Genomic DNA, 25,442 nt, shown 5'->3' on the forward strand with positions numbered 1-25,442 from the left:
CCCCCCCTTCCTCCCCAAGCAGGACAGTTTCTGGGAATAAAAATAACTTTTATTCATATCAAAAACCATCTCGTTTTTTTTTTAAATTCACAATCAAGAAGGGAAGAATTGCAGCCAAGCATTTGATCAAAATAACCATTCGAAAAAGCATTCCCCGGCCAAGGCTAGAAGCGGGGAAAGTCCATCCGATCCCGTAGCTTTTGGAACTGAAAGCTCTCTTGTTGTTCCGCCGGTTCATTTGACGTGATTGCTCCCGAAAAAACAACGCGCTCAGGTCCCGATTGGTGCCAAAATTCCTGGGTTCGGTCTCAGAGCTGTCCCCGATTTCGTATAAGAACCCACCTCCCCAACCGGAGGGCGTCCAAGTTTTTGGGACGGGGGGCTAAAGAGAAGGCAATCTCAAATTCTCAGGCACACTAACCAAGTTCCTTCAAAGTCTACATCCCCTCGAAGGCGACCCAGGCACCGTTCTGCATCGGCACAAGGTTACGGTGAAAAGCACCCCAAGCTTGCCTTGCAATTCCTTGGCGTCGTCTGGCGTCGGCTCAGAGAGCCTCAAGTATTAAGCATTAATCATGATGCGCCCAAGGGGTGGATTTGTAGCTTAGAACGCTTTCATGCTCGCTCGGTCCCCGGTTCCTCGGCCGTGAAGCCCGAGCAGGTGTTGTGGAATCAGCAAAATTGTTCATCATTTGTTTGCAGGGGTTCCCCAGTCAAGCTGCATGGGAGGTCAGAGGTTGCAGGAAGGGCGGGTTTTGTCAGCAGGGTGCCTTTTTGGCCCTCGGGCGTTGGGCTCTAGAGGCGACGGCAGGTGAGGCTAGAAGAGGGGAAAATAAGCAACAAGATCAGAACCTCAGGAGAGCCCTGCTGGAGCCGACCAGTGAAGGTCCATCTAGTCCAGCATCAGAGTGGCCAGCCAGTTCCTCTGGAGGGCCAACAACAGGGCAGAGAGGTCAAGGCCTTCCTAATAACATCAGGAGAGCCCTGCTGGATCAAACCAGTGAAGGTCCTTCCAGTCCAGCCTCCCGTCTCACACAGGGGCCAGCCAGCTTCTCTGAAGATCTAGCAACAGGGCAGAGAGTCTAAGGCCTTCCTTGAGGTGACCTCCTGGTCCGGGTACTCTGAGGTTGGCTGCCACTGAACATGGAAGTTCTCTCGAGTCACCACGGCTAGGAGATTCAGACAGAACTGCCGCCTGTCAGCCCTTCTACCTGAATCTTGCTTTTACAGGACTGTTTGAGCCCCCTTCATCAGAATGCGTCTCTCACCTGGGTCCTTCGGAGCAGAAACTCGCCTGTTCCGGGATTTCACTGCAGGGGCGGCCATGGGAGAGTCCTGTGTGACAAGGGCCTTCCTCCTAGCCCTGGTGGTTGGTTTCCCCACGTCATTTCCTGCAGTGACCTTGGCGTTTTCTCGGACAAGTCTGCCCCTCTTCTTCGTCTCCCCTCTTCCGTCAGCACCTGCCTTGGGAGTGCCAATCTTCAAGTCCTTTCCCGCCCTTGACTTCGTTACCTAGCCAGAGACACCATATAGACACATGACCAAGCAAGAGAAGTGAGATTTCACCGCTGCCATTCAAAACAGGCTGCAAGAGGGGCTGTAGCACAGTGGCAGAGCCTCTGCCTGGCATGCAGAAGGTCCCCGGTTCAATCCCCAGCTTCTCCAGATAGGTAAGCAATGAGCCAGGAAATTGTTTACCTTAGGACTCAGGACCTCAGGGTCCTTTTTTGCTTGTGGCTGTCTTTTGCGTGACTTTCTCCCTGCTCCCCAAAAGAAAAACAGCATTGATTTAATTTCACCCATTTGCTCCTCACCGTCCAAGTGACAAGGCTGACAAAAAAGTCTTCTGAACATGGTGAGTGCGGCCGCCACGGTGCCCGCTCCTGGCTCTGGAATTCAGTGGTTTAGTGCCTCTGAATGTGGAGGTTCTCCTCATTCACCACAGCTAGTAGCCATGGATAAGATTTATCCTTCATGAATCTGCCATCCCCTTTGAAAGCTGTTTATTCTTGCAGCCACCGCTATATCCTCTGGCAGCGAATTTCTCACCTGAATCACTCTGTGTAAAGTAGTATTTTTATCTGTCCTGAAACTACTGCCTATTGGCTTCCGCGGATGCCCTCGAATTCTAGCCTTTTTTGGGGAAAAATCTCTTTGTCCACACTCTCCAGCCCACACATAATTTTATACATTTCTATATCCTGTTCTCCTTTAGGCATCTCTTTTTTAAACTGAGAAGCCCCTGATTCTTCCTCCTTTCCTCAACAAGCCAGCTCTTGAAAAGGACGGAAGGAAAAACCGCTTTCCTTCCCCAGCAAGGGTGCCCACGCTGATGCCTACCTTTCGGGGTCAGCGGTCCGGGATTCCCCTGTGTGAAAGGAAAAGGGCCGATCAATCAGAAAGGAAGGAGAGAAACCTTGACTCAAGAACCCAAAGATTAAAGAAATACACACTAATGAATCCGTTTCTCCACACACACAACGTTAAAAATGCCCAATGCAGCAAGGCCTCTGCGTTTTCTCTCGGCTTTGAGTCACAGCCAATTATTTTGGGGAAACAAAGGTGGCCCGCCATTTTCTGCCTTGGTGGTCTCCCATCCTGTGGGTCAGGGGCAAGATGTCTAGAGTAATCTCCACCATCTCAGCAAGCGCCACCTTTTGCTGTGGCATTGCTCTGATAGAACGGTCCGGATTTCAGCTCCTACCTGGAACCAAATGGTCCTGCCGTTGGCATCCTGCAGGGATCTCATTCCGGGGACGCTGTAGCACTGCAGCCACTCTTTAAAGATGGAGGAATACGCGGACCACTCCGAATTGTAACCTTTGCCCACTGGAGCACAGGAGAAAACGCCCAAGGTGAAACTCCTGCGGCACCTGACGTTCGGTCAAAACAGTCGCAGCTGTTCACCTACTTGTATTTTCTTTTTAAGTTCCTCGGTCACGAAGACAGATCTATGGGAACCGGGACTGACCCCAGGGCACCCAGCTGGCTGCATATGAAGGAGCGGGGAATCGAACCCGGCTCTCCAGGTTAAAAGCCACCGCACGTAACCACGCTGCGTCCCACCCCTCTGATTCTCCTCCCCCTCCTTGCCCACCCACAACAACCCAGAGCCCAGCATCGGCTTCAGCCCAGCTGCCCCCAGGCAAGACACCCCAAACGGCGCCACACTGGCCCTTACCCAGACGAACCACTTCAGTGGGCACCACGTGGCAGAGTTCCAGCAAGTCCGGGTTCTCCTGCTTCACCTTCCTGCTGAGCGTCACGGCGGCGTCCTGCGAGGGTCAGGAGACGCCCACCCACAAGCAACCGTCAATGGCTGGGAGATGACAGCTCCCTCCCCGCCTTCCCCAAGCTGGGTCAAGGAAATTCCCCAGCCAGCATGCAAAGACTCCTGGGGGGGCTTCCCCCACCCCACCCTCTCCCCTCTCACCGGCTCCCGGCGCTGCAAGCTCTCCAGAACGGTCCGGGCCTTCTCGAAGGGAGGGATTTTCGACCTAAAAGGGTGCCCAGTAAAGGAACGGTCTCGCGTGCAAATCCCGGGCATTCCCAGTGACGTGGTGCGTGAGGACATTAAAAGGGGAGATGTGCTAGAGACCAGGAGCCAGGAGCTATCTAGAGACCACCACACAGATCCAGCAGGCCTGTGAGCATATCTGTGTCGAGGTCTCCCCCTTGATGCACAGGCGTTGCCACACAAAGGGAGCCGGGCCTGGGAATCCTTTCCTCATCTGTCCTATAAGCCCATGAAGGCCTTGTGTGTTTTAGGCCTACTTCCCTCTCCAAGGCAGGCCCTGTGAGCCCTTCTGTATTTGGTCACCAACGCCAGCTTCGTGGCGTGGTCAGGAGCGACCGCTTCTAATCTGGCGAGCCAGGTTTGATTCCCCGCTCCTCCCCATGTGGCCACCTGGGTGACCTTGGCCTAGTCAGAGTCCTGATAGAGCTGTTCTCACACAGCCAGTAATGTTAGGGATCACACAGCCCCACCTACCTTATAGGTTGTCTGTTGTGGGAGAGGAAAGGAAGGCGACAGTAAGCCCCTTTCCCGGGAGTGGAAAGCGAGGTGTAAAACCAACTCTTCTTCTTTTTCCCCTCGACCGACTCGACAAACTCTGATTGGTCTGCCCCCTCCTCACCTGTAGAGGATTTCGGCACGCAGGTAGTTGCCGATGCCGTTAAAAAACTTCTGGTCAAGCAGGGCTTCGCAGATGGGTTTGTTGAAAGCTTTATCTGAGAGATTCTTCAGCACATTCTCCCTAGAACACAGAAGGCAGGAAGGCTGTTAGAAGCAGGGGAGGCACCGTGGCTCAGGGGCAGAGCCTCTGCTTGGCAGGCAGGAGGTCCCAGGTTCAATCCCCGGCATCTCCAGTTAAAGGACCAGGCAGGAGGGGATGGGGAAGGCCTTGATCTGGGACCCTGGCTCAGGGGCAGAGCCTCTGCTTGGCAGGCAGGAGGTCCCAGGTTCAATCCCCGGCATCTCCAGTTAGAAGGACCAAGCAGAAGGGAAGGGAAGGGAAGGGAAGGGAAGGTCTCATTTGGCAGATCTGTACAGTCATACATCCTGTGCTGGGCACACAGGCGGGCTTTGGACATCCCTCACCTGAATTTCTCATATTCCAGCATCACGCACGGTCCACGGTTGGGTTGCCACGAGCCGTCCGCTTCCCACCTGCCGAAGCGGCGGAAATCCACGAAGCAGAGAGTTCGGCGTGGGCTCTCCTTGGTGTAGAAGCGCAAGTGCGCATGCTTGGGGATCTCGGCCTCCGGGGTCATCTTGAAGAGCCCCGACATCCCAAAGCGGACAATGAGATCCATCGGCTTCTGGTTCTGCTCCTGCCCCTTGGAAGGGGGCGCAGGTGGCCGGCTGATCGGCGTCAGGGTCAGCTTCAGCTCTTTGCCCCGCGACGTGGCCGAGATCAGGTACGCCTCGCTCTCAAAGGGCACCTCGGAATTCTTGCTCACCTGCGATTTCTCCACCCGCCCCGAGAAGACAAGCCCATCGCAGACCCCGTTGATGTACTGGCTGGCTAAGGAGATCTCCGGGCCCTCCGGCATTCTCAAAACCTTGATAAAACAACAAGAAGAAGAGTTGGATTTTTGTTTGTTTTTTTACCCCACCTTCCTCTACCGAAGCGGCTTACAATTGCCTTCTTCCCTTCTTGTCCCCCCTGGGAAGGAGGTGGGGCTGAGGGAGCTCTGAGAGAACTGATCAGTGAGGACAGCTCGATAAGGACTGTGACCAGGCCAAGGACTGTGACCAGCTGGCTGCACACGGCGGAGTGGGGGAATCAAACCCGGCTTGCCAGGTTGGAAGATGGCGTTCTTAACCATGTCACTGTGCTTGTCAAAGCTAGACGATTTAAACAGAGTAGTGCTTTTGAGGGCATAGCTTGATTTTTTTAAATTACTAGCTAGCAAACAGAAACACGGTGTAGGAGTTTGCGTCAGATTTAGGTTGGGAACAGAGGAGGAGGGAGCTCTGTACATGCTCAGAGATCCTCTTTTCTCAGGCTTGCTCCGCCACCCACACTGGACTTGAATCCTAAAGTGCAAAATTGCTTTGGTGCATTTGGTACATTTGTCCTTTGTGGCAAAATGCACACCGTTAACCCCCCTGAAAATTTGACTAAGAAACACCCCAAAATGCGGGAGACAGAAAAGTTACATAATTCCCACCTACCAGCTCGCTTTCCCCTTAGTGACCTGCGAACGCCTGGGCAAAAAATCCCTGCACACCAGGAGGTCAGCTCGTTCCGATGAGCAAGTGAAAAAGTTCACCGTTCTTGTCCACGCGTGAAATAAGACGCGGAAATTGTCCACAGTGCTCCCATTGGCCGAAGAGTGCCGCAAGGCATGTTGGGAGCTGTAGTTCCTGATCTTCTGTTCCCCCTGGGCATGATGTGCAGCAAAGCATTTTGGGAGTTGCAGTCCCTGGTCATATGATCTCATCAGACCGCATAGCACCTTGGGAGTTGTAGTTCTGACAGATCTGTTTCTTGGCTTTCTTTCTAGCATTGCCTTTCTCCCCGAGGGGGGCCTAAACTGCTGCCCTATGCTCCATTTCACCCTCGCAAATGTTGGTGGTGCTTAAATATACAAAGGAGCACTGGCTGCTTAAAGAATAAGTCGCTTTGTTGTGAATTGAAACAACTTTGTAAAGTGAGGACGGAGAGCTAGCCCTAACTGCGTAACTGTCTCTAATTGAGTTTATCAGGACACAGGACTAAATGCTTTGAAAAAGAGCAGGAAAGTTCCTAACCTAAATATGTGGAGCCCGTATGCCTACCAATGCCCCCTGCAAAATATGCTTCACATGCTTGGTGAGGTGCGCACAATACAGGTCTTGCTTGCAGGAGGCCAACAACAAATCTGCGAAGGAGGTCAGGTGGAATGGGCATGACTGGCCCTAGGTCCACGGCATACCGAGGATCGGACCCTGGTCTGGCACTTTGGGAGGCCAGCCTGCAGGTGGGACCTGGGGATCCCCTGGAATGAGAACTTATCCCTAGACTACAGAGATCAGTTCCCGCCACAGAAAAAGGCTCCTTCTGCCCGCCAGATGGCCTCTCCCCAAAGAGAACTCCATTCATCCAACTCACCACCAGATGTCTCAACATGTCAAGATTTATTTTCTCCCATCCCTCCCAAAGTACAATTTTTTAAAACAAAGGAATGACTATATTTCAGCACAGAGCCACAAACGCTTGAAAAGTACATCGCTTTCCAGGTTAGACGCTCAGAGTATGGCAGGCCAAAAAAGACGCATTTGGGAAGAGGGCCGGCTACAAATAAAGACATCACTGCAGTCGGCAGGAAGAAGAGAGAAGGCCCCAGTTAGCGGGAAGATGGATCCACGAAATGACAGCCAGTAGAAGCCCGTGGGAAGATTGACAAGGCCTCCTCTGATGGAGCTCACGGGCAGCGTGGAATCCCATCCCCTGCTGCTGCGGAGTCAGGAGACCTTTGAAACTCTTGGGGGGGTCTCCCTAAATAGGCAAACTTCAAACCCCCAAAAAAGGTTGTGGAGGAGATTGTCCTGGACTTGCTCTGCCAGTAGTGAAAAATCTAGAAGGGTGGGAGAGGGAGTGAGTTGGTGAGGGGGAATGGATCGTGGCAACGACTCCGTTCTGACGAGGGGTGAGGAGCGCTGTTTACGGGGATTGTTCACATTTCTCAAAAGAGCTGTTCATTCCTGTTCCGACGCTCTCTATGATCCTCCTCAGTCAAGTGTTTTCATAAGGGCATGGGCTTGCTTCAGCTCTGAAACAAGGGAAGAGAAGGATTGAAGAGGAGGAGTTGGGTTTTCTACCCCGCTTTTCCCTACCCGGAGTCTCAAAGTGGCTTACAAACACCTTTCGCTTCCTCTCCCCACAACAGACAGCCTCTAAGGTAGGTGGAACTGAGGGAGTTCAAGGGGTGGCCATAAGGCGGAAAAACAAACCAACCTGCGAGTAAGACGCGGAACTTCTCTGCCGACAGAGTCATCGCCACGGGTTCCGAGCCTCCTTTGCCAACGTCCCGGATGTTGAGCTTGAGATGCACGACTGGTTCGTTGACCTGCCGGAGCTCACTGGACCCAAATGTGTAATCCACTCGCCAGGATACAGAATCCAGGCGGTTCACTGCAGACAGTGAGAGACAGACACAGATAACTAGGGAGACCATTTGTGGGGAGGGAAACAAAATCTGATTCTCCTGAATTCGCGGATCGCCCATCAAACTCGATTCATCCACCTCTCTGAATCTTTTAAAGCCGCTTGGCTGCTCAGCCCCTTTGCGTGTTAAAGTCTGGCAAGAAAGACTCACATCGCAGGCTGCATCCTCGAAGGCTCTCCTGTAAGGGGCTCTGCTTCTCCTCATAAGACCGGCACAGGCCTGTGGCATGTTCTGAAACGCAGAAGGGTTTTTTGAAACCGATTCGGAGGGGAGAATCCAGCCAGCCGTCAACTCAGCCTCAACTCTGCCCGAGCTGGACTAGATGGACCCCTGGTCTGATCCAGCAGGGCTCTTCTGTGATGTTCTTAGGAAGACCTCAATCTCTCTGCCCTGTTCTTGGCCTTCCAGAGGAACTGGCTGTCCCCTGTATGAGACAGGATGCTGGATCTGATGGACCCTCACTGGTCTGATCTTACGCTGAAGCCTTTTCTTTGTGTGAACCCTGGAGAGCATCCACCTACCAGAACTGCCAGCCCTTCGCCAGACAGACCAGAATGTCTCCCTGTGTTTAAAGCAGCTTCCTACATCTGCCATGGCTTCTCTCACTGCTCGGGTGCTCAAATGGTACCGCCCAAGCCTAGAGCTCTCCCTTCCCATCTCCTCTTGGCCTGGCTCACCTTTCGGCAGCCCCAGCTGCTGCAGCTCGCTGGACAACGACTCACTGTCAACATTATGCTTGGCTGCACTGGAGAGGATGAAGTTGAGCACCGCGATGGTAGCTTTGACGTCCCCAGACTCTGCGGAGGAGAGGAGGAGGAGGAAGAGGAAGGACAGTCAGCACGCAAACAGAAGTGACTCACCTGTCCTTGCAAGGGTCGGTGTTACAGAGGCTGCCTGCTGCTCCTTCCCTAACAGAAAGAAGCAATGAACTTTTATTCAAGGGAACCTTATCTCCAAAGCAGCGTGCCTGCACACGAAAGCTTCTACCTTGAATAAAACTTTGTCAGTCTTTAAGGAGCCCTTGGATGCAAAACCTTTTTTCCTGGGGACTGGAGTAAGAATTACAAAGTGGAATTTAATGAGAACAGGAGCGGGGGATTTTGGATATCAAATATAAGCGTCCTAAGTGTTGGAATATGAAGGCAATATGCCCCTAACTAGCAGAGTGCACAACAGCTCAAAGCTGCAGCAGCATCTGGGATCCCATCGCACAAAAAGGAAGAGAACTCACCAAACTTTGCATCTGAGGTCAGCTTCAGAATCTTCGCATACTGTAAAAGAGTGGGGGGGGGAGACACGCACAAACTTTGAAACAATTTGTGGTTTAGGTCTCACACTAGAGAAAGCCATTAAGAGATGGCCAAATGTCCTTCTTTGATTAGAGAGAAGACAGTGGCTTCACTCGTTGCTAATTTATCTAACCCCACAGAAAGTTGCATCAAGCTAAAACTGTTTAATGACTTACGTCAATTCCCTCTCCAAGTAGATCCTTTAGAACCTGGACACAGATCAGCTTCAGTTTCACGGAGGACTGAGGCAAAAACGATAAAATCCCCAGTCAAACCGTGCTGGCCATTTCAGCAACTCCGCAAATCGCACAAAGAAACATCTCAGAAACAGCAAATTCCAACACAGACAAATTTTTACATCACTGAATCAAATAAGAAGCTATGGAAGATATTCCCATCTGCAAGGTTGTGGTCACTTAGTTCTAAGCAAGGTAAAGTTGCTAAGCAATTCCTGGCCATTTGGGGGGGGGGTAGAATATGGGGAGCATGGGATATAACGTCATAGAGTCTGTTTTCTCCAGGGAGCTGATCCCAATACTCTGGCAATCGGCTGGGATACCAGGAGACCTCCTGGTTCCACCCGGAGGTTGGCAGCATTAAAACAAAAGTCCATAGAACCAATGACGTCCTCAGCTGTACACCTCGTTTCCCCAGGAAAAACTGCAGGAAATCGTCACCAAGCTTCTCACTTGGGGGGAGGGCCTCAAGTTGCAGCTGACTTATGGGGACCCTGTAGGGTTTTCAAAACAAGAGCTGTTCAGAGGGGGCTGGCCCTTGCCTGCCCCTGTGTAGCAACCCCATCCTTCTTTGGTGGTCTCCCCGCCAAACGCAGACCCTGCTTGACTTCCAAGTTCTGACAACATCAGAAAAAATTGGGAAAGCAATGCATATGGCTGAGGAAGTCCTTGGTTCTGTGCACCTCTTTTGCTGCTGCCAACCTCCAGGGCGGACCTGGAGGTCTCCCTGCCTGGCATCCCAGCGCATTGCTGGACATCCCAGTGCATCCCAGTGCATTGCTCCAGGGGCTGGTTCCCTGGAGAAAAGTGCTGCTTAGAACGACAGACTGTTGCCAGCCTGGGGCAAACCAGAGCCCCGGGGCCAAATCTGAGCCCAGGAAAAGCCATGCGCTTACTATTTTGGCCAATGTGCTGATCTCTGCCAAGACCCAATCTGGGCAGTCCAGGTCGCCGCAGAACCGGAACCTCTGCAAAAATAAGGGGAAAAAAGCAAGCAAGAAAATTAAGCTCCTGCATCAAATAAATAAATAACATAATATAAATTAAGTCCCCCCTCCTGTCAATCAAGATGCACAGGAAAAGCCAGCCCAGCCCAACTCACCATGATTGCCCGTGCAGAGCGGCGTCAGCTGACTCCTCTCCCCAGCCAATCGCTGAAGAGCAAGGGAGGGGTCAGCTGACGCCCGGGGAGAGTCAGCTGACCACGTGCGGCTCTTGCCCGTAACCCTTTCCTGCCCGGCGCACTTTAGCGAGGCTGCCTCGTAGGGGCTGCAGCCCAATTGCAAGAGAGGGTTGCCAGGCCTGGGAGGGAAATTCCGGGAGACTTCTGGGGGTGGAGCCGGTGGTGGTGGGATTTGGGGAAGGGGAATAAAATGCTATGGAGTCCACCCCTCCCAAGCAGCCCTTTTTCTCCAGGGGAGCTGATCTTTGCAGTTTGGAGAGGAGCTGTCATTCTGGGGAATCCCCAGGTCCCACCTGGAGGTTGGCATGCCTATCAGCAAGGTGCAAGGCCACCGAGTCCCCCCTCCCATGCAGCCCTTTTCTCCAGAGGAGTTGATCTTTGCAGTTTGGAGAGGAGCTGTCATTCTGGGGAATCCCCAGGTCCCACCTGGAGGTTGGGCTTCCTTATTAGCAACCTTGCAATAAGCAATAAGCAACCTTATTAGCAAGGCCACAGAGTCCCCCCCCCCCTCAAAAGCAGCCCTTTTCTCCAGGGGAGCTGATCTCTGGAGTCTGGAGAGGCACTGAGATTCCAGGAAGCCCCAGAACTGGCATCCCAATTTCAAGATCTTTTCTTCTCATGCAGTGTATGGGTGATATGCCTTCAAGCTCACTCCCAGTGTATGGGAACCCGATAAATTCATTCTAAAGATGTGCTCATGGAAAATTCTGGGCTGGGCTTTAAGGACAATTGCTCTGAATTTAGTTTCAGGAATATTTGTCTGAAGTAGCAGGACAACCTCAATCCAGGGGCACCTTGAGATCCAACCAAGTTCTGTTCTGGATCTAAGCTTTCATGTACAAGCATGCTTCTTGAGTCACTGGGACCTGTATCTGACAAAGTGTGTCCCCCCTCCCCAAATCTTCCACCAGTGACCCCAGGCAAACAAGATCCGGTAACTAGTTGCAGACTGAAAAAGAAGAAACTTATATTTTTCAGTTGTATCTCTCCCCCACATAAGTTTCCTGGGTCTCGCCTGGCAAAGGCGAACGCTACAGAGGCAAGATAAGATAAGGTGTGTGTGTGTAACAAATCACATTCCTTTCTTATGTGGGAGTCTCCTAGGGGACAGACTGGAACTAAGAAGCGTGTTTCTAGAGACCCAGCGTGGTGTGGCAGATAAGACCGGTGGTTTCTAATCTGGCAAGCCAGGTTTGATTCCCCACTCCACATGCAGGCAGCTGAGCTGAGCAGTTCTGTTAGAGCTCTCAGCCCCAACCACCTCAATAGGGTGACTGTTGTGAGAGGAAGGGAAGGCAAGTGCGAGCCGCTTTGAGACTCCTTCAGGCAGTGAAAAGTGGGCTATAAAAACCAACTCTTCTTCTTCCTGTGCCTGGTTGGAATTAAACACCGCTGGCAGCCTTATCTCCAGTTGACAGAGATCAGTTATCCACGGGTTCACTTCCTCCTCTAATGCACCCGATAGCTCTCTTCCTCCAACTGTGCCTTTCAGCATGCTGATAAGAACTTCTGGCCACTTTTGTTTGACTCTGATGAGTAGCCCTGCTGGCCTGAAGCAGCCGAATTTTATTCGAGGCATAAGCCTCTGTGCACATGAACATTTTGTCAGACGCGTCAGAAAAGGTTTGCCTGCACCCAAAAGCTTCTACCTTCCATAAAATTTGGCTGGTTGACAGCAGACTCCATTTGCTGTTCTTTTGCTTCTTGGATTCTTTTGTTTGACTCTCAGCGTGACTCACCTCAGGCAGATGGGACGGGTTTTGTTCTCTCTTGGGGAATGTGGCACAGACGGATCTGCCAGCTCTTTCCTGTCATAAATCTTTCCTGGTATCAGGCCTGGGCCTCTGGTTGTAAATTCCATTTCTCCAGGCCTGGGTTTTTCGGTGGATGAACATTACTGCATTCCCCTCCTTTCCCCTCCCTGGGCTCCATTTCCACAATCTCCTGCTTAGAAGCTGCTGCTTTTAACCACTACATCAAGCTGCTTTCCCCCGTTTTTTCTTAACCAAATATCCCAATACTCCTTTCTTCCAGACACAAGACACAAGCGAGTTCTATTTACTTTACTTTTTTTTTTAAACATCAAGCAATCACATCAGGATGCTTTAAGGAGACCTGGAATGCTTCCTGGCCAAGAGGAGAACTGTGAGAGCCAGCACCAAAGCGACAGACATCAAGGCCAGGCCTCCGATCAGCACAGGCATCGAAAAGCCGCCTGCGAACGAAAACACATGGGATTAAAAAGGCACTTTTCACTAGCAGAAGACATCCCGTCGCCAACCAAGTTATAATACAGAACTAAAGGGCTTGACCAACAAGCTATGTAAAAGGAGTTGCATTTTCCAGGCGTGGAGATCTTCCAGAATTACCTCTCCAGGCTCCAGAGATCAGTTCCTCCTGGAGAAAGTGGCCACTTCAAGCGTGATTCTAACCTCAGTTCCCATTTGAAAGCCAATTTTCTAGAGCTGCCCCTGCCCAATTCCCAACCAGCAAAGCTTTCTAGAGTATTAACGGTCCAGCATACCCTGTTCTTGAGTCGCCTCCAGATCGTGGCTTTGGTGGCCCAGGGACCTTCTGGAAGCCACGTAGGCATCGATGATGAACAGGGGTCCCAAGGTGACGTCTGTCTCCACTTCTTTCTTCTGCCTGTCTGTATTGGGGGGGAAGTTCGAGAAGACCCCTTGAGAGGATTATATTACTACAAGTATCAACCTGTGGGAGGGCCATTCCATCCAGAGCAGTGGGCTTCGTTTCCTGGCATCGTGGAACGTACCCACGGCTCGTCCGACTCTCCTTCCTCCAGACCACCTCTCCCAGGGGTTGACTCTCCCGGGCTGGACACTGGTCGGTCCACAGTTCCTGGTTTCACAGCAGCTGCAGATGTCCCTTGACCCTTCCAATGGTAGCCACCTGGCGACCAAGAACAGGCAGAGAAGAATCCAAGTTAGCTTTGTAGAGAACGGGGAGAGGGAACAGGCCCAGGGTCTTCTAAATCTTTCCCCTCTCATTTCAAGCCACCCTTCTTCCTGTAGAGACGCTTATGGGCTTACTCACGTGTTGCTTTCCCGGCTGAAAGAGCACGCCTTCTTCACAGGATCGGGGGCCTGGTCTACAGCGGTCACTTTCAAGTGACAAGTAATGTAGATCTAGAACCCGTTAGATTAAAAAGAAAACCTGTTAGAAGAGCTGGGTTTGAGACCCCATGTTTTTACTACCCAAAGGGGTCTCAAAGCAGCTGACGGTTCCCTTCCTTTCTCTACAGCAGACACCCTGTGAGGTAGGTGGGGCTGAGAGAGTTCTGAGAGAACTGGGACTGGCCAAGGTCACCCAGCAGGTCTCAAATCCACTTGCAATTGCCTGCCCTTCCTCTCTGCATAACAGACACCCTGTGAGGTAGGTGGGGCTGAGAGAGCTCTGAGAGAACTGGGACTGGCTCAAGGTCACCCGGCTGGCTGCCTGTGGAGAAGGAGTGGGGAATCCAACCCAGTTCTCTCCAGATTAGAGGCTGCCACTCTTAACCACCACACTACACCAGCTTTCGGAGTTGTAAAAGTATAGCGAGATTGGAGAACTTCTAATGAGACTGAGAAAAAGACTGTTTAAAAAATAGTGGCTATTTTTGAACAGAATATTCTTTTTAGATATGAGGGAGCAGAATCCCAATCCTGACGTAGGCAAACTTATTATTGAAAATACTTATCAGCTGCCGTTCTACTAGGGGTTGGGGGACAAGGAAACGCAGTAAGCTGTCCTTGCGTTTCTGCTTTGGCCAGGCTGCAAGCCAAGGTCTCACCAAGTCGCGGGGATCTCCCGTAAACCTGAAGACATCTATTGAGAACTGGAGCGAGTCTTCCGTCACCCTCGGGGATACGAAGGCCGAGTTGGAGTCTGTCCTCCCGTCAACGAGACAGCTAGAAAAGAAGGAGGCTGTCAACAACGCTTCCTGACCCGCCCTGCAGGTGTAAACCCAGCACAGACCTAGGAAGTTCTTACCCATGATAATCGATTATGGCGTATCTGGGGCCGGAGTTTCCCTCTGGGCTCAGCGTGGCGATGCAGCTGTCCACAAAAAGTCTCAGAGCCACGTGGTTCTCCCCGTTCACGTTGGCCTGGATGTTCATTACGTCCCCCAGTTGGTACCCATTGGAGAGTCGCTCGGCGCTCCAGTCATCTGGAAGGAAAGTTGGTTATGGGACCGTACCTGGAAGGCACTCAAGGGAGCAAACTGGCAGGGCAGTGAACCAACACGGAACGCAATGTGCTCTTGGGAACACCGCTGGTTCGGCCCCGGAGCAAAGAACCACGCCCGGCTTTTCTCCCCGCAGCAGGCTCTTTAGAACAGGGGTAGTCAACCTGTGGTCCTCCAGATGTTCATGAACTACAATTCCCATGAGCCCCTGCCAGCAAACGCTGGCAGGGGCTCATGGGAATTGTAGTCCATGAACATCTGGAGGACCACAGGTTGACTACCCCTGCTTTAGAAGACTCTAGGGCAGGCGTGGCCCAGCTGTGGCTCTCCAGAAGTTCATGGACCTCTACTGTCTTATTGCTTAATAATGAATTAAGGGTATTATGGGTTTTCTTAATTGTGTTTTATTCTTTTGCTATGTAAACCGCCGTGGGCCCAATTGGGAGCAGCGGTATATAAATTCAATAAATAAATTCAAATAAAAAATAAACAAATTCAATAAGAATGAAAATAAATTCAATCAAAAATAAAAATAAATAAACACAATAACTAAAAGTAAATATGAATATAAAAATAAATATAAAAAATAAAAAAACAGAACGGGGTTCTTATGCTATGATGTAAACCGCCCTGAGCCCCTGGGGAGGGCGGTATATAAATATAATGAATAAAATAAAAAATGAAAAATGAAAAATAAAATAAATTCCCACGTGGGCTGTTGGAACCCAAGCAACACCGCTAAAAAAACAAATCTGCACAGCCAATCAGGTCTCCTATAGCCCATCGAAAGCCTTGCTGGACGAAAGCCCGACCTAGCCCCACTGACTCCCCAAAAACGCATGCGAGGTGGCCGGCTGCATCACCTGGAAAAGTTGCCCCAAGGCCCACGGTGGAACCCACTCACCATTCATTAAGCGCAAGGAGAAGCTCAGCTTCTGTTCGGCGGAAAGCGTCGAGCTGAAGGGGATCCAGGTGGGCTTGATGGCCTTGCTGCTGACGTTGCTCTTCCTGGGACAGAAAAGGGTTCAATGAGCAACGTACAGCAGAGGGTCTCCAACCTCCTTCTGATGTTTCTGAGCCTATTAAAAGAAGCGCCACCCCCCTCAAACCCCACCCCCTAAAATCTCCAGGGGTTTCCTGACCTGGAGCTGGCAACTCCATTACAGTGGGATGTACCACCGCTCTGCTCTCCCTTCCTCCCCAACTCACCTTGGATAGTGGCACTCGATCGGGACTTCAACGGGGTTGGTTCTTATCACCACAGCGTTGCTGGCAGGGGTGGGTTTGTAGAAGAGGGTGATGCGGTAGACCAGGGAGTCTGGCGTCATCTGCGTGAAAACGAGGCCCAGTCATGTTAGAAGCAGAAAGGAGATGGATGGCACATAAAAGGGCAGGGTCTTGGTTAAGGACTCCCCTCATTTGGCAGATCAGGATACATCTACCCACCGATCTGCAATTTCGAACTGTTTCCTTCGCAAGGTTCCGCCCTGGAATTAAACCCCAACCAGTGTTAACCTGATAAACTACGCTGGTTTTCCCCGTCCGGCCCTTGCATCTGTTCAGCAGGTTCTTCATGCCTTATGCCAACGTACTGCTCACGTTCCTAGAATCCTAGAGTTGAAGGGACCTCATGGGCCATCTAGTCCAACCCCCTGCACCATGCAGTTCTACCTGGATGTACGGACGGGGAACTGCCAAGTCAATGGGTCTGAAGAAGCATGCATTCACACAACGGCGGACCCCCTTGGATGAAACCACGTTGATTTTCAAGGTTTGGCTGTTTGAGAAACAAACACAGCTACACCCCTCCCCAGCAAGCTGCAAATTTGGCCACAGGCAGCCACTTTCAGTATTAGTTTCTTAGCGAAAATACCACCTGGCAGGGAACTCCGAGAGCAGAATTCAAGTCCTGAGGCGCCTTCAAAACCAGCACAATTTCATTTGAGGCTGGAGGGCAAGAAGATTTCTGCAGGCGCAAGCTTATAATTTTAAGCACTCAAAGGGCGGTGGGTCTTCAGGGGGTCCCTGCATTCAAACTTTGTTCCCCTCCTCTCAACCTACACAGCGACCCACCTGGATCTAGTTTAATTCTGGGTAGAAGCTTTCCTGGGGACACGCATTTCTTCAGATCCGTCTCCTGTGAATGCACTGGAAAACAGCTCCCCAGAATTAAATTTTGTGGGACTGGAAGGTTTCCCTGGACTTAGGCTTTGTTCTGCTGCTCCAGACCAGCACTGAAATATTTCTGACAAGGTGAGCCTACACAGGAAATCTTCCATCGAGAATTAAAACCCTGTGGGTCTTTACAATGCCACTGGAGTCACCCTTCGTTCTGCTGCGGCAGCCCAAACTGGCGACCAGCAGAACGTCTCTGAAGAAGCCTAGACCCAGAATCAAACTTGGCTGCTCTTCAATGTGTCTCTCTTGGAATCACAGAGCTGGAAGGGACCTCCTGGGTCATCTAGTCCAACCCGCTGCACGATGCAGGACACTCACAGTGCGAGGGGTTGGACTAGATGACCCAGGAGTTCCCTTCCAACTCTCTGGAATAAGACTTTCATCTTGCTGCTTCTGACCCACCTGAACCCCTCAGCAGAACGCAAGAAGTTACCTGCAAGGTGCTGCCGCATTCATGCAGCCCAGCTTCGAATATCACGGCTTCCTCCGCAGCGTCGAGGGAGGTATGTTTGCAGCCGGAAGCCCCCAAGGTGAGATCCGCCGCTTGGATCAGCCTCCCGGTGCCAAACAGGTCCTTCTTTACGGTGACCACCACCTGGCTCTCCCCACATTGTGCCGAAATGGGGGTGAAAGTGGACATCGCTCGGGGCTGGGAGTTGTCCACCCAGGCCCAGGGGTCGGCCCGAGACCCAGAAGGGGAGTAAGCGAGCCAGGCCGGTGGGACAGTCTGAATAGGGGGCCAGATGTTCCTGGGAGAATCGTCCCAGATGCTGTAAGAAGCCACCCCGCAGACGGCCCAAAAGAGGACGGCGAGACTGAACGTCAAAGAGAACCCCATTTTGCTGGCTTCCAAAGACTGGGCACCAGCCAGCACTGGCCTCTTATAGCTCTTCAAAGGTCTCTTAATTTGGCAGAGCATCAATGAGAACCAGCTGCAGTCAGAACTGGGAACCCAAAGAATTGGAGCTACGATTCTGAAGCGACTTAGCAGGTTTGCACCTGCCGATTTGAATGCCCCTCTTAAGTTTCTCTCTGGCAAGCTGGAACAGTTGCTACCTTCCTGGCCGGTTCTCAACATGCAAACTGTGAAAGGGCCCTTAGATTTCCTGTCACTCAGCCCAAAATATCAGTCAACTCTCCCGGCAGGCTACACTTTTTAAATGGTTGGTTTTGAGGTATTCTTGTGGATGTTTTCTTTGTTTTGATATTGTAACCGGGCCAGATGTTCCTGGGAGGCAGAAAGGCAGTGAATGTTGTTAAGAAATAATAAATATCGAGAGATGTAGGGCTGGGGCTGGGTGCCCCCTTCAATCCAGGCAGGAATATCACCAAATGATTTCAGGCTGCTCGCTCTGTCTCTGACTAAACCCCTCTGCAGGGTTGTTGTGTGAATAAAAAGAAGGGAGAGGTAAATCACACACAGGCTCTTGAGCTCCTCAGGGTGAGACAGACACGTGAATGATAGAATGTGGGTTGGAGAATTCCTGGAGGTTTTGGGAGGAGATGCTTCGAGATTGGCCATTTTTCTCCAGGGGAGCCAATTTCAGTCAGCTGCAATTCCGGGAGTTCTCCAGTCACCCCCTGGAGGTTAGCAACCTTAGTGGAATGAGTTTATATAGCCACTGTCAGGCAGAGAGGGGCTGTCTCGGGACTGTTTTAAATGGGAAAGCATCTGAGCAGAAACAAAGGTCTCCTTGGCTGCTGCAGAAGTAGCCAAAATCCCCCGGAAAATTATACAGCAGGCTCAGACCAAAAGCGGTCACTTGGCATGCGTCATGCTGACCTGTCAGAAAGAGATCTGCCCCGTACTGTTTGCCTGGGAGCCAATGTTCTCTAGCTGTGAAAGGCCTGTGCTGTGAGCCAGGTTGTGCCTTTGCACGTGCACAGAAGCTAACTTCAGCGGCCTTCCTCGCAAGGTCGGACTGCAACTTTATCTGCAGAGGGTGTGGCCCCAGCTGGACACCTGCATTGGAGGAGGGATGCAATAATGACAACCCAGGAGAAATCAGGCCCTTAAGCTGAAAAAATCGGTCACCTCTGCTTTAAACGCCTGATGTCCTAGGGTTACCAACCTCCAGGTGGGAACTGGGCCTTTCCTGCTATAGATTAGAGGACTGGAGACCCTTCCTTAGGAGGACTGGCTGGAGGGTCCATGGCTTTTCAGTTTAGAAGAGATGACCATGGGGGAACACGATTGAGGCTTAAAAAAATCACATGTGGGGTGGAGAAGAGTGAACACACTTCTCTCCCTCTCCCCAAATTTTGACCCTCAAGGGCATCCAATACAGCTGCTGGGTAATGGGGGGACGGGGAGGAAAGCTTCTTGACCCAGGGCAGATGTTTGGGTCAGCAGAGTTTAAATGTGCAAGAGGGCGGTGCACCAGCCACTCGAAAGAAAAAAGTTTTATTGAGAAAGAGACTAGCTTTGCGAGGGAGAGGGGGGAGATAGTCCTAACCGTACAACCGACTAACATTCCCTGGAGGGGGAAGTGTGCTCACAAGAGAAGGCAGTCTCCAGGTTGCCAACTGCGTACTGGGAAATAACTGGAGATTGAGGGAGGGGCCTCATCAGGGCAGCTTGCCAAAGTCCATCTTCAAAAGCGGCCATTTTCTGGGCCATCTGCAGATCGATTGTAACAGTGAGAGGTCTCTAGGTGCCCCCTGGAGTCTGGCAACCTTAGGAAGGGGCTCAGATGGGCCATGATGCCTTAAGTTGTTCTCTAAGCTGTTCTAAGCAGTAATATCAGGGCTCTCTCAGCCTCCCCTCCCTCACAGGGTGTCTGTTGTGGGGAGAGGAAAGGGAAGGAGATTGGAAGCCGCTTTGAGCCTCCTTCAGGTAGATAAAAGCGGCATATAAGTTCTTCTTCTAAATTGGGAGGCTTGGGGCTGGCTTTACCACAGAGCACACCTGCCCCATTTCAGAGCTCTATATTCTGTCCCCCCAAACACATTTGGGCCTTGCTCCATTTGATGAACCGCCCCTTTCTCTGGTACCAACAACCTGGCTCCAGCGAGACCCAGCAGGTTGCTCTAGGGCTGTTACCTGGATGCCGTACCTGACCCAGGTGCTTCCTCCGCAGGGCTTTAAGCATCCTGCAAACACCTGGTGCAATAGCTTGGTTCCCCCCCCCATCACACCTATGCAGGGTGTGTGGTTGCAATCCTATGCATACTTATTCAGGTCTCCTTGTTTCCTGAATTAAACAAGCACGCCGGAGATGGAAAAATGCAGTTCCGGCAACTCTAAATAGCTCACTGGGGCTGCTCTGAAGCAGCTCTTTCTACTGTTAGTAGGCAGACCCCCTTGTTTAGTTAGGACCACCGTAAATACCCTTCGCCAATCTTGATTTCTTGCGTGTATGTTTCCAAACTGGGCGTGTCTGCTTGCATCTCCTTTAAGCTCTTGAACAAAACAAGCTTTCTGTGCACTCTAGCCTGGTTTATTTATTCTCAGCTGAGTCTATCGAGACCAATATTGTCTACACTGGCTGGTAGCTGCTCTCCTGGGTCTCAGGCGGTGGTCTTCCCCATCCCCTCCTGCTTGGTCCTTTTCAACTGGAGATGCTGGGGATTGAAGCTGGGACCTTCTGCATGCCAAGCAGAAGCTCAACCACTGAGCCAGGGTCCCATTATACTGAGTCAGTGTAAGGTAGGTTTATGTATTTTCAGAACAGAGAAGCCATGTTGGATCAGACCAGCGGCCCCTCCAGTCCCATACTCCGTGTCACACAGGGGCCAAAACCCAGGGGCCACCAGCAGGACCAGAACTCTTAACCGTAGTCATTGGGCCAGTCCTTCCACCAACCAAGCCACGTCGGAAGGGACCAAACGCTCCCTTCCTCTGTCCCAAGGTCAACCTCAGCCTTGTAGCCACGTGACCACCACCCCCACACATGTGTCATACATGCCTGAGCCACTGTCCCTTCCTGAAATCTATCCACGCTGGCAGAACTTATATAAATACAGGGGGGGGGGGGCAAACAGTTTTCTAGCAGCTGACTGGGCAAAACAGAAACCGTCAAATTAAAAAACCATCCGAGCAAAAGAGCAAAGAATAAAGCTCACAGAACACAAGTTTGAGAAATGGGCTTCCAGGTTTAATGACTGGGATGAGCAAACAACATGGCCTTACATCAACAGCCCTCGGTCACCACCCCCGTCCAATCCTGAGTTCTCACACCCCACAAAACGCCTCCGTGGTCCTCATCTCTTCGTAAGAAGATTCTTGTTCTTTCCAAGTGTTTCCTTCTGCAGCCAGTGACTTTAGGAAAAATTCCCACCGGGCACGAAAAGGTAACATGCAAAGAAAGAGTCTAGCAGAGGCTTTTTGTGTACTGTGTGGAGGAAAGATTTCTGTGTGTGTGTGTGTAGGGGGGGTTGTTAGTGATGGCTGTGAATGCAATGTGGTCCGTTGTTTGTCAACACACACTCTGTGTGTTGAGCAAGAGTCTCCGTTTTTTGTTTTTTTTTTGCACACAGGGTTTTGTGTACTCCCGGAGGTCAGTTTCCTGCAGCTACGCAGCTGGTCGACGCTTCAAATTAATGGCAGGAACATTTCATGGAGGGGAGACCTTCAAAATATGCCCCGGCCCTGCTCAGCTGCCGGATCTTTTCCCCGCCGTGGCACCGCAAGGAGTTCAGGTACCGGGCAAATTTTCGCAACCCGCCCGCCGGGTCCCTTTTGTGCACGGAGAGCAGAACGGCTAGGCAGACGCCGCGCAGCGCCAAGGCCTGGGCGGTGGAGCGGCTTAGGAGCCCCGTGGTCAGGAGAGGCTGGAGGGAATTGTAACTCTGCAAGCTGGAATAGCTGGTCAGCGGTCGCCTCTCCGTCCCGGGGTTCACATCCAACACGGTGCAGAGGTCTTTCACGGTCTTGGCGCAGTCGATGGGCTGGCTACCGTCCAGCTGCCCCCAGAGGTAGATGTTATCTAGGCTCTTCAGGGAATAGCTAGGAAGGTGGGCGATCCGCTCCTTAATGAGGAGCGCGGCGTCTAAGAAACCGAAAACGGCCGACTTGAAGGCCTCTTCCTTCTTGATGGCCTTCAGGTAGCTCGCCAGGACCGGGAAGTTCATGGACCACAGGTCGTAGCCCACCAGGATGGGCTGGTGGAGGCTCAGGAGGTAACGGAGGAAGACCTCCAGCCCGATCTCGCAGAGACCTCCCTCCACCTCTCCTTGAGGCAAGGACAGCAGAGGCTGGATCATGACGGAGAAGCAGCTGGACTCGTCCACGACGGCTACGAGGTGGAGGATCCGTCCGGCTACAAGAAAGAAAAGAGAGGATGGGTTTTGTCTGAGGAGGGCTGCAGGAAGCTGTTTTGAGTGGCCAAGGGCGGGAGGAGAGCTCTGTCGGTGGACCTCCTGAGGGCCCCTGGGTTTTGGCCGCTGTGTGACACAGAGGGTTGGACTGGATGTGGCCCTGGCCTGGTCCAACATGGCTTATGTTCATGCTGCCTGCTGCTCTCAGCCATCACCGATTCTTGTGGTGCTGAGTTCTGTATGACGGTGAAGTTCTTTTCGCTTGATTGCTACCTGTGCGGAATCTCCTGCCCTGGATTTTGCCAAATTCCCTATCTGGTGAATTTCCTTACGGGAATGCTGTGGCCACCAGGGGGAAAGGAAGTGCTGAGTGGCGTTCATCTAACAGTGTTGTGGTTCTTTATGATCTGCCGCTGGAATTATTTTTCGCAAGAACATCAGGAGAGCCCTGCTGGGTCAGACCAGGGGTCCACCCAGTCCAGCCTCCTGTCTCACACAGGGGCCAACCAGTTCCTCTGGAATAAAGGGAATAAAGACCAGTGTGAGTGCTGGCTTGGTGTAGGGTCAGATTAGGATCCTAGGAGACCTGGATTCAAATCCCCACTTCGACCCTAGAAGCCTGCTGGGAGCCCTGGGGGCCCATCACAAACCCTCTGCCTGGGTCTACCTCACAAGGTTGCTGTGAAAACATGGAAAAGAAGAGAACCATGTCCTAAGCTGAGTCCCGACTGGGGAGATAGAACTAAATGCAAACGCAGATCGACTGCCTCTGAATATGGAGGCTCCCTTCAGGAACCATGGCTAGCAGCCCCTGACGGGTGGATCCCCCACGAACAGGGGCAGAGCACAGACCCCCAAGGATCTCTGCAGGCTCCAGTCTCCCTCTCCCTCGATTCCGCACAGGAGTTCCAGCCTCTTACGTAAAACCTGCAGGTCGAAAAACACCAGCGATCCTTGCCCCGAGAAAAGCGGTTTGAGGGGCTGGAAGGTATTTCTCCAGATGTCTTCCTGCACGCTCTCTGAGCTGCTGTCCTCTTGCCGGATGAAGCCCTGGCAAGGAGACAACACGCACTATGATACAACCTATTCACACAACCCAGGGACTGTCAAACCCGCTCCTTGGCCGGCAGGAGGTGGGAAGAGACAGGAAGCAGAGAGCTACAGAGCAGCCAAAGAACACGGCAGATTTGGGGAAGATTTTGGGGAGGACCCGGGAAACGGAACTGGCGGCTGAGCTCTAGGCGTTGTAATATGGGGGAAGTTTTTCGGTTTTCCAAAGACGTTGGGCAAAACTGTCCAGGGCGGAAAGGGCCTCTGACACGGGCGGAAAGCCTGCAAATGTCGGAAGAACTTATTGGCAAGAAGTCAGAGCTAAAAAAGCCGTAGCCCTACCCAGAACTGACTGGATGCTGAGTCAGGACATCAGCGTCTCAGGTTTTGAGCTTGGGGGTGCCTTTGGGAGCCTGACGCAGTGTCATGGGCACAGCCACAAAATGGCCGGCAAAGGAGGCGGGGCCAGCTGCAAAATGGCCGCCGCCGCTCGCCTTCAGTGTTTTGAAAAAACGTGCACAGTCAATCCAGTCTCCAGGGCCCAATCAGAAGCGTTGCTGGGCAAAAGCCCTACCCACTTTCTAAGGAACGGTGTCAGTGGATGCCCGGCGCACATGGGCATAACGTTGGGGACCTCCCTCCCTGCTCCAGCCTTCTCCCTCATCTTTGCCAGCTGCCCTCCCTGGCATATGAACTCAGAACATGCGGACATGCGCTCTCCTACTGAGCATTAAGACATAAGTTGCGCCCAATGCTGTCTCAGACCATTAGCCCCCCCCCTCTCTGTCCTGCCTCCTCTGATGGTCAAAGGGACACCAAATCTTGACACAAGCCCCAGATGGATCCTCGCAGGATTTTGCAGGGGGAGGAGGAGGAAGGGAGGAGGAAAAGAACAGGACAGTGACAAGAAGCCCAGGGTAGATTTTTTATTAGCAGGACTGCCACGCGGCCCTCGGGATGCACTCCTTAAGGCCACTGAGAAACGTTCTTGCGGGGAGACTGCCAAAGCTGCGGTCCTGCTTGGAAGAGGATTTGCATTTCCCCTCCTCCGTGTGTTAACTCTGTGTGAGCAAGAGAGAAACTGGTGAGAATTTCAAGAGAGCCCTGATGGGTCAGACCTGTGGACCACCTAGTCCAGCCTCCTGTCTCAATCAGGGGCCAGCCGGTTCCTCTGGAGGGCCAGCAACAGGGCAGAGAGGCTGAGGCCTTCCTAAGGACATCAGGAGAGCCCTGCTGGGTCAGACCAGTGGTATGCTGGGTGAGACAGGAGCCCTGGTCCTTTCAACTGGAGATGCCGGGGATTGAACCTGGGATCTTCTGTGTGCCAAGCAGAGGTTCTCCCCCTGAGCCAAAGCCCCTCCCCGATTTTAGGTGCCGCACTTTCTAGCATGTTGGGAGAAAGAAGGATGACTTCTCTCCATCCACTGTCTCTACTGTGTATATAATCTAACACAGGGGTAGTCAACCTGTGGTCCTCCAGATGTTCATGGAATACAATTCCCATGAGCCCCTGTAGGAATCGGGAGGACCACAGGTTGACTACCCCTGATAAGAATGTAAGAGAAGCCATGTTGGATCAGGCCAATGGCCCACCCAGTCCAACACTCTGTGTCACACAGTGGCCAAAAGCCAGTGGCCATTAGGAGGTCAAGCCCCAAGAGAGCATCCCTGCCCCAGACAGAGTATCCCATCTACACCTTGTGGCTAAGAACCACTGCTGGACATCTACCACGAACTCCGCTTAGAATTCAGCCGGGGAAACCTGGAATTTACTTCTGTGCCCGATACGACGAAGAGCTGGGTTTTATGTCCTGTTTTTCAGCACCCAAAGAAGTCTCAAATCACCTTCCTCTCCCCACAACAGACACCCTGTGAGGTAGGCGGGCCTGAGAGAGCTCTGAGAGAACTGGGACCGGCCCAAGGTCACCCAGCTGGCTGCATTAGAACAGGGAGTGGGGAATCTAACTCCGTTCTCCAGATTTGAGCCCACCGGTCTTAACCGTTCCACCAAGCCACAGAGGGCATTAGAGGAGATGTGTCGTGAGCATATTTTGGAGTAGGAACTTGCAGTAATTTTTTTAATTATCTCCTCCTGTGTCCCGATTCACTCAGTTTGAGACTTCCTGCTCCTCTGAACACCCTGCCCCCGACTGCCTCTGAGACAAGTATTAGTCAGTTAGACTGTTAGGGCTCTTCCCCTCCTCTCTTTTTAAGACAGTGGTGCTTTTTTCCCAGTGCTCAATTTTCCCCAGTTCCAAATCATAACTTCCCAAGGTCTGGAAATGCAGAATATCATTTCCTTATCTTAATGATTATTACTTGGAAGAAACACCCACTGAGTTGAGAAAAGAAGGACGCAAGCTGTTTTGGGGTTCCTATTGGGAGGGGGGGTTGCGCATAGA

The 25,442-nt window shown here is 52.0% G+C and overlaps 4 protein-coding genes across 7 annotated transcripts in view; all 4 read right to left on the bottom strand.

Annotated features, from left to right (window-relative positions):
• Nucleotides 1–70: 70 nt before the first annotated feature.
• NEIL1 (nei like DNA glycosylase 1) lies at nucleotides 71–6,465 on the bottom strand. Of its 3 annotated transcripts, none has more exons than XM_077317364.1 (10): nucleotides 5,681–6,465; nucleotides 4,601–5,064; nucleotides 4,137–4,256; nucleotides 3,434–3,497; nucleotides 3,182–3,275; nucleotides 2,705–2,829; nucleotides 2,341–2,368; nucleotides 1,699–1,763; nucleotides 1,269–1,512; nucleotides 71–817 (listed from the first exon to the last, which is right to left on the bottom strand). In XM_077317364.1, exons 2-10 carry the CDS (start codon nucleotides 5,053–5,055, stop codon nucleotides 759–761), a joined length of 1,254 nt encoding a protein of 417 aa, XP_077173479.1. In that variant the 5' UTR covers nucleotides 5,056–5,064; nucleotides 5,681–6,465; the 3' UTR covers nucleotides 71–758. The 3 variants fall into 3 exon arrangements, with proteins under 3 accessions (XP_077173479.1, XP_077173481.1, XP_077173480.1); XM_077317365.1 differs by having other exon boundaries at nucleotides 74–817; nucleotides 1,699–1,760; XM_077317366.1 differs by lacking the exon at nucleotides 5,681–6,465 and having other exon boundaries at nucleotides 72–817; nucleotides 1,699–1,760; nucleotides 4,601–5,060.
• A 145-nt stretch (nucleotides 6,466–6,610) lies between these two features.
• COMMD4 (COMM domain containing 4) lies at nucleotides 6,611–10,374 on the bottom strand. Of its 2 annotated transcripts, XM_077317367.1 has the most exons (8): nucleotides 10,284–10,361; nucleotides 10,078–10,149; nucleotides 9,122–9,187; nucleotides 8,888–8,927; nucleotides 8,334–8,453; nucleotides 7,807–7,887; nucleotides 7,446–7,622; nucleotides 6,611–7,260 (listed from the first exon to the last, which is right to left on the bottom strand). In XM_077317367.1, the coding sequence occupies exons 1-8, from the start codon at nucleotides 10,284–10,286 to the stop codon at nucleotides 7,220–7,222; spliced, it is 600 nt and encodes a 199-aa protein (XP_077173482.1). In that variant the 5' UTR covers nucleotides 10,287–10,361; the 3' UTR covers nucleotides 6,611–7,219. The 2 variants fall into 2 exon arrangements, with proteins under 2 accessions (XP_077173482.1, XP_077173483.1); XM_077317368.1 differs by lacking the exon at nucleotides 7,807–7,887 and having other exon boundaries at nucleotides 10,284–10,374.
• A 2,038-nt stretch (nucleotides 10,375–12,412) lies between these two features.
• ZP3 (zona pellucida glycoprotein 3) lies at nucleotides 12,413–17,605 on the bottom strand. The gene is made up of 9 exons (XM_077317860.1): nucleotides 17,165–17,605; nucleotides 15,763–15,881; nucleotides 15,458–15,561; nucleotides 14,358–14,535; nucleotides 14,158–14,275; nucleotides 13,419–13,510; nucleotides 13,138–13,274; nucleotides 12,889–13,014; nucleotides 12,413–12,579 (listed from the first exon to the last, which is right to left on the bottom strand). Exons 1-9 carry the CDS (start codon nucleotides 17,567–17,569, stop codon nucleotides 12,470–12,472), a joined length of 1,389 nt encoding a protein of 462 aa, XP_077173975.1. The 5' UTR covers nucleotides 17,570–17,605; the 3' UTR covers nucleotides 12,413–12,469.
• A 3,201-nt stretch (nucleotides 17,606–20,806) lies between these two features.
• Nucleotides 20,807–25,442, bottom strand: part of LOC143827707 (protein PML-like) — an 11,787-nt gene continuing 7,151 nt past the window's right edge. The window contains exons 7-8 of the mRNA XM_077317538.1: nucleotides 22,911–23,040; nucleotides 20,807–21,992 (exon numbers count right to left, since the gene is read on the bottom strand). Of these exons, the coding sequence (XP_077173653.1) occupies nucleotides 21,271–21,992; nucleotides 22,911–23,040 (852 nt within the window). The 3' untranslated portion in view covers nucleotides 20,807–21,270. The remainder of the gene's footprint in view (nucleotides 21,993–22,910; nucleotides 23,041–25,442) is intronic.

The sequence above is a fragment of the Paroedura picta genome, chromosome 18 (genome assembly GCF_049243985.1).
Source record: "Paroedura picta isolate Pp20150507F chromosome 18, Ppicta_v3.0, whole genome shotgun sequence".
NCBI lineage: Eukaryota > Metazoa > Chordata > Lepidosauria > Squamata > Gekkonidae > Paroedura > Paroedura picta.

Excerpts from the sequence above, each read along its gene's own strand:
- NEIL1 (XM_077317364.1), bottom strand. The coding sequence starts at position 5,055 with ATGCCGGAGGGCCCGGAGATCTCCTTAGCCAGCCAGTACATCAACGGG. Across the intron at positions 2,369-2,704 it reads GCAGGACCATTTGGTTCCAG|GGGAATCCCGGACCGCTGAC; the intron begins GTAGGAGCTGAA and ends CCTTTCACACAG. Across the intron at positions 1,764-2,340 it reads CGGACCGCTGACCCCGAAAG|CAGGGAGAAAGTCACGCAAA; the intron begins GTAGGCATCAGC and ends TCTTTTGGGGAG.
- COMMD4 (XM_077317367.1), bottom strand. Across the intron at positions 8,928-9,121 it reads TACTTGGAGAGGGAATTGAC|TATGCGAAGATTCTGAAGCT; the intron begins GTAAGTCATTAA and ends ACTCTTTTACAG. Across the intron at positions 7,623-7,806 it reads TCGAGGATGCAGCCTGCGAT|TGAACCGCCTGGATTCTGTA; the intron begins GTGAGTCTTTCT and ends CACTGTCTGCAG.
- ZP3 (XM_077317860.1), bottom strand. The coding sequence starts at position 17,569 with ATGGGGTTCTCTTTGACGTTCAGTCTCGCCGTCCTCTTTTGGGCCGTC. Across the intron at positions 14,536-15,457 it reads CTCCTTGCGCTTAATGAATG|ATGACTGGAGCGCCGAGCGA; the intron begins GTGAGTGGGTTC and ends CTTTCCTTCCAG. Across the intron at positions 13,015-13,137 it reads GAGAGTCGGACGAGCCGTGG|ACAGGCAGAAGAAAGAAGTG; the intron begins GTACGTTCCACG and ends CCCCCAATACAG.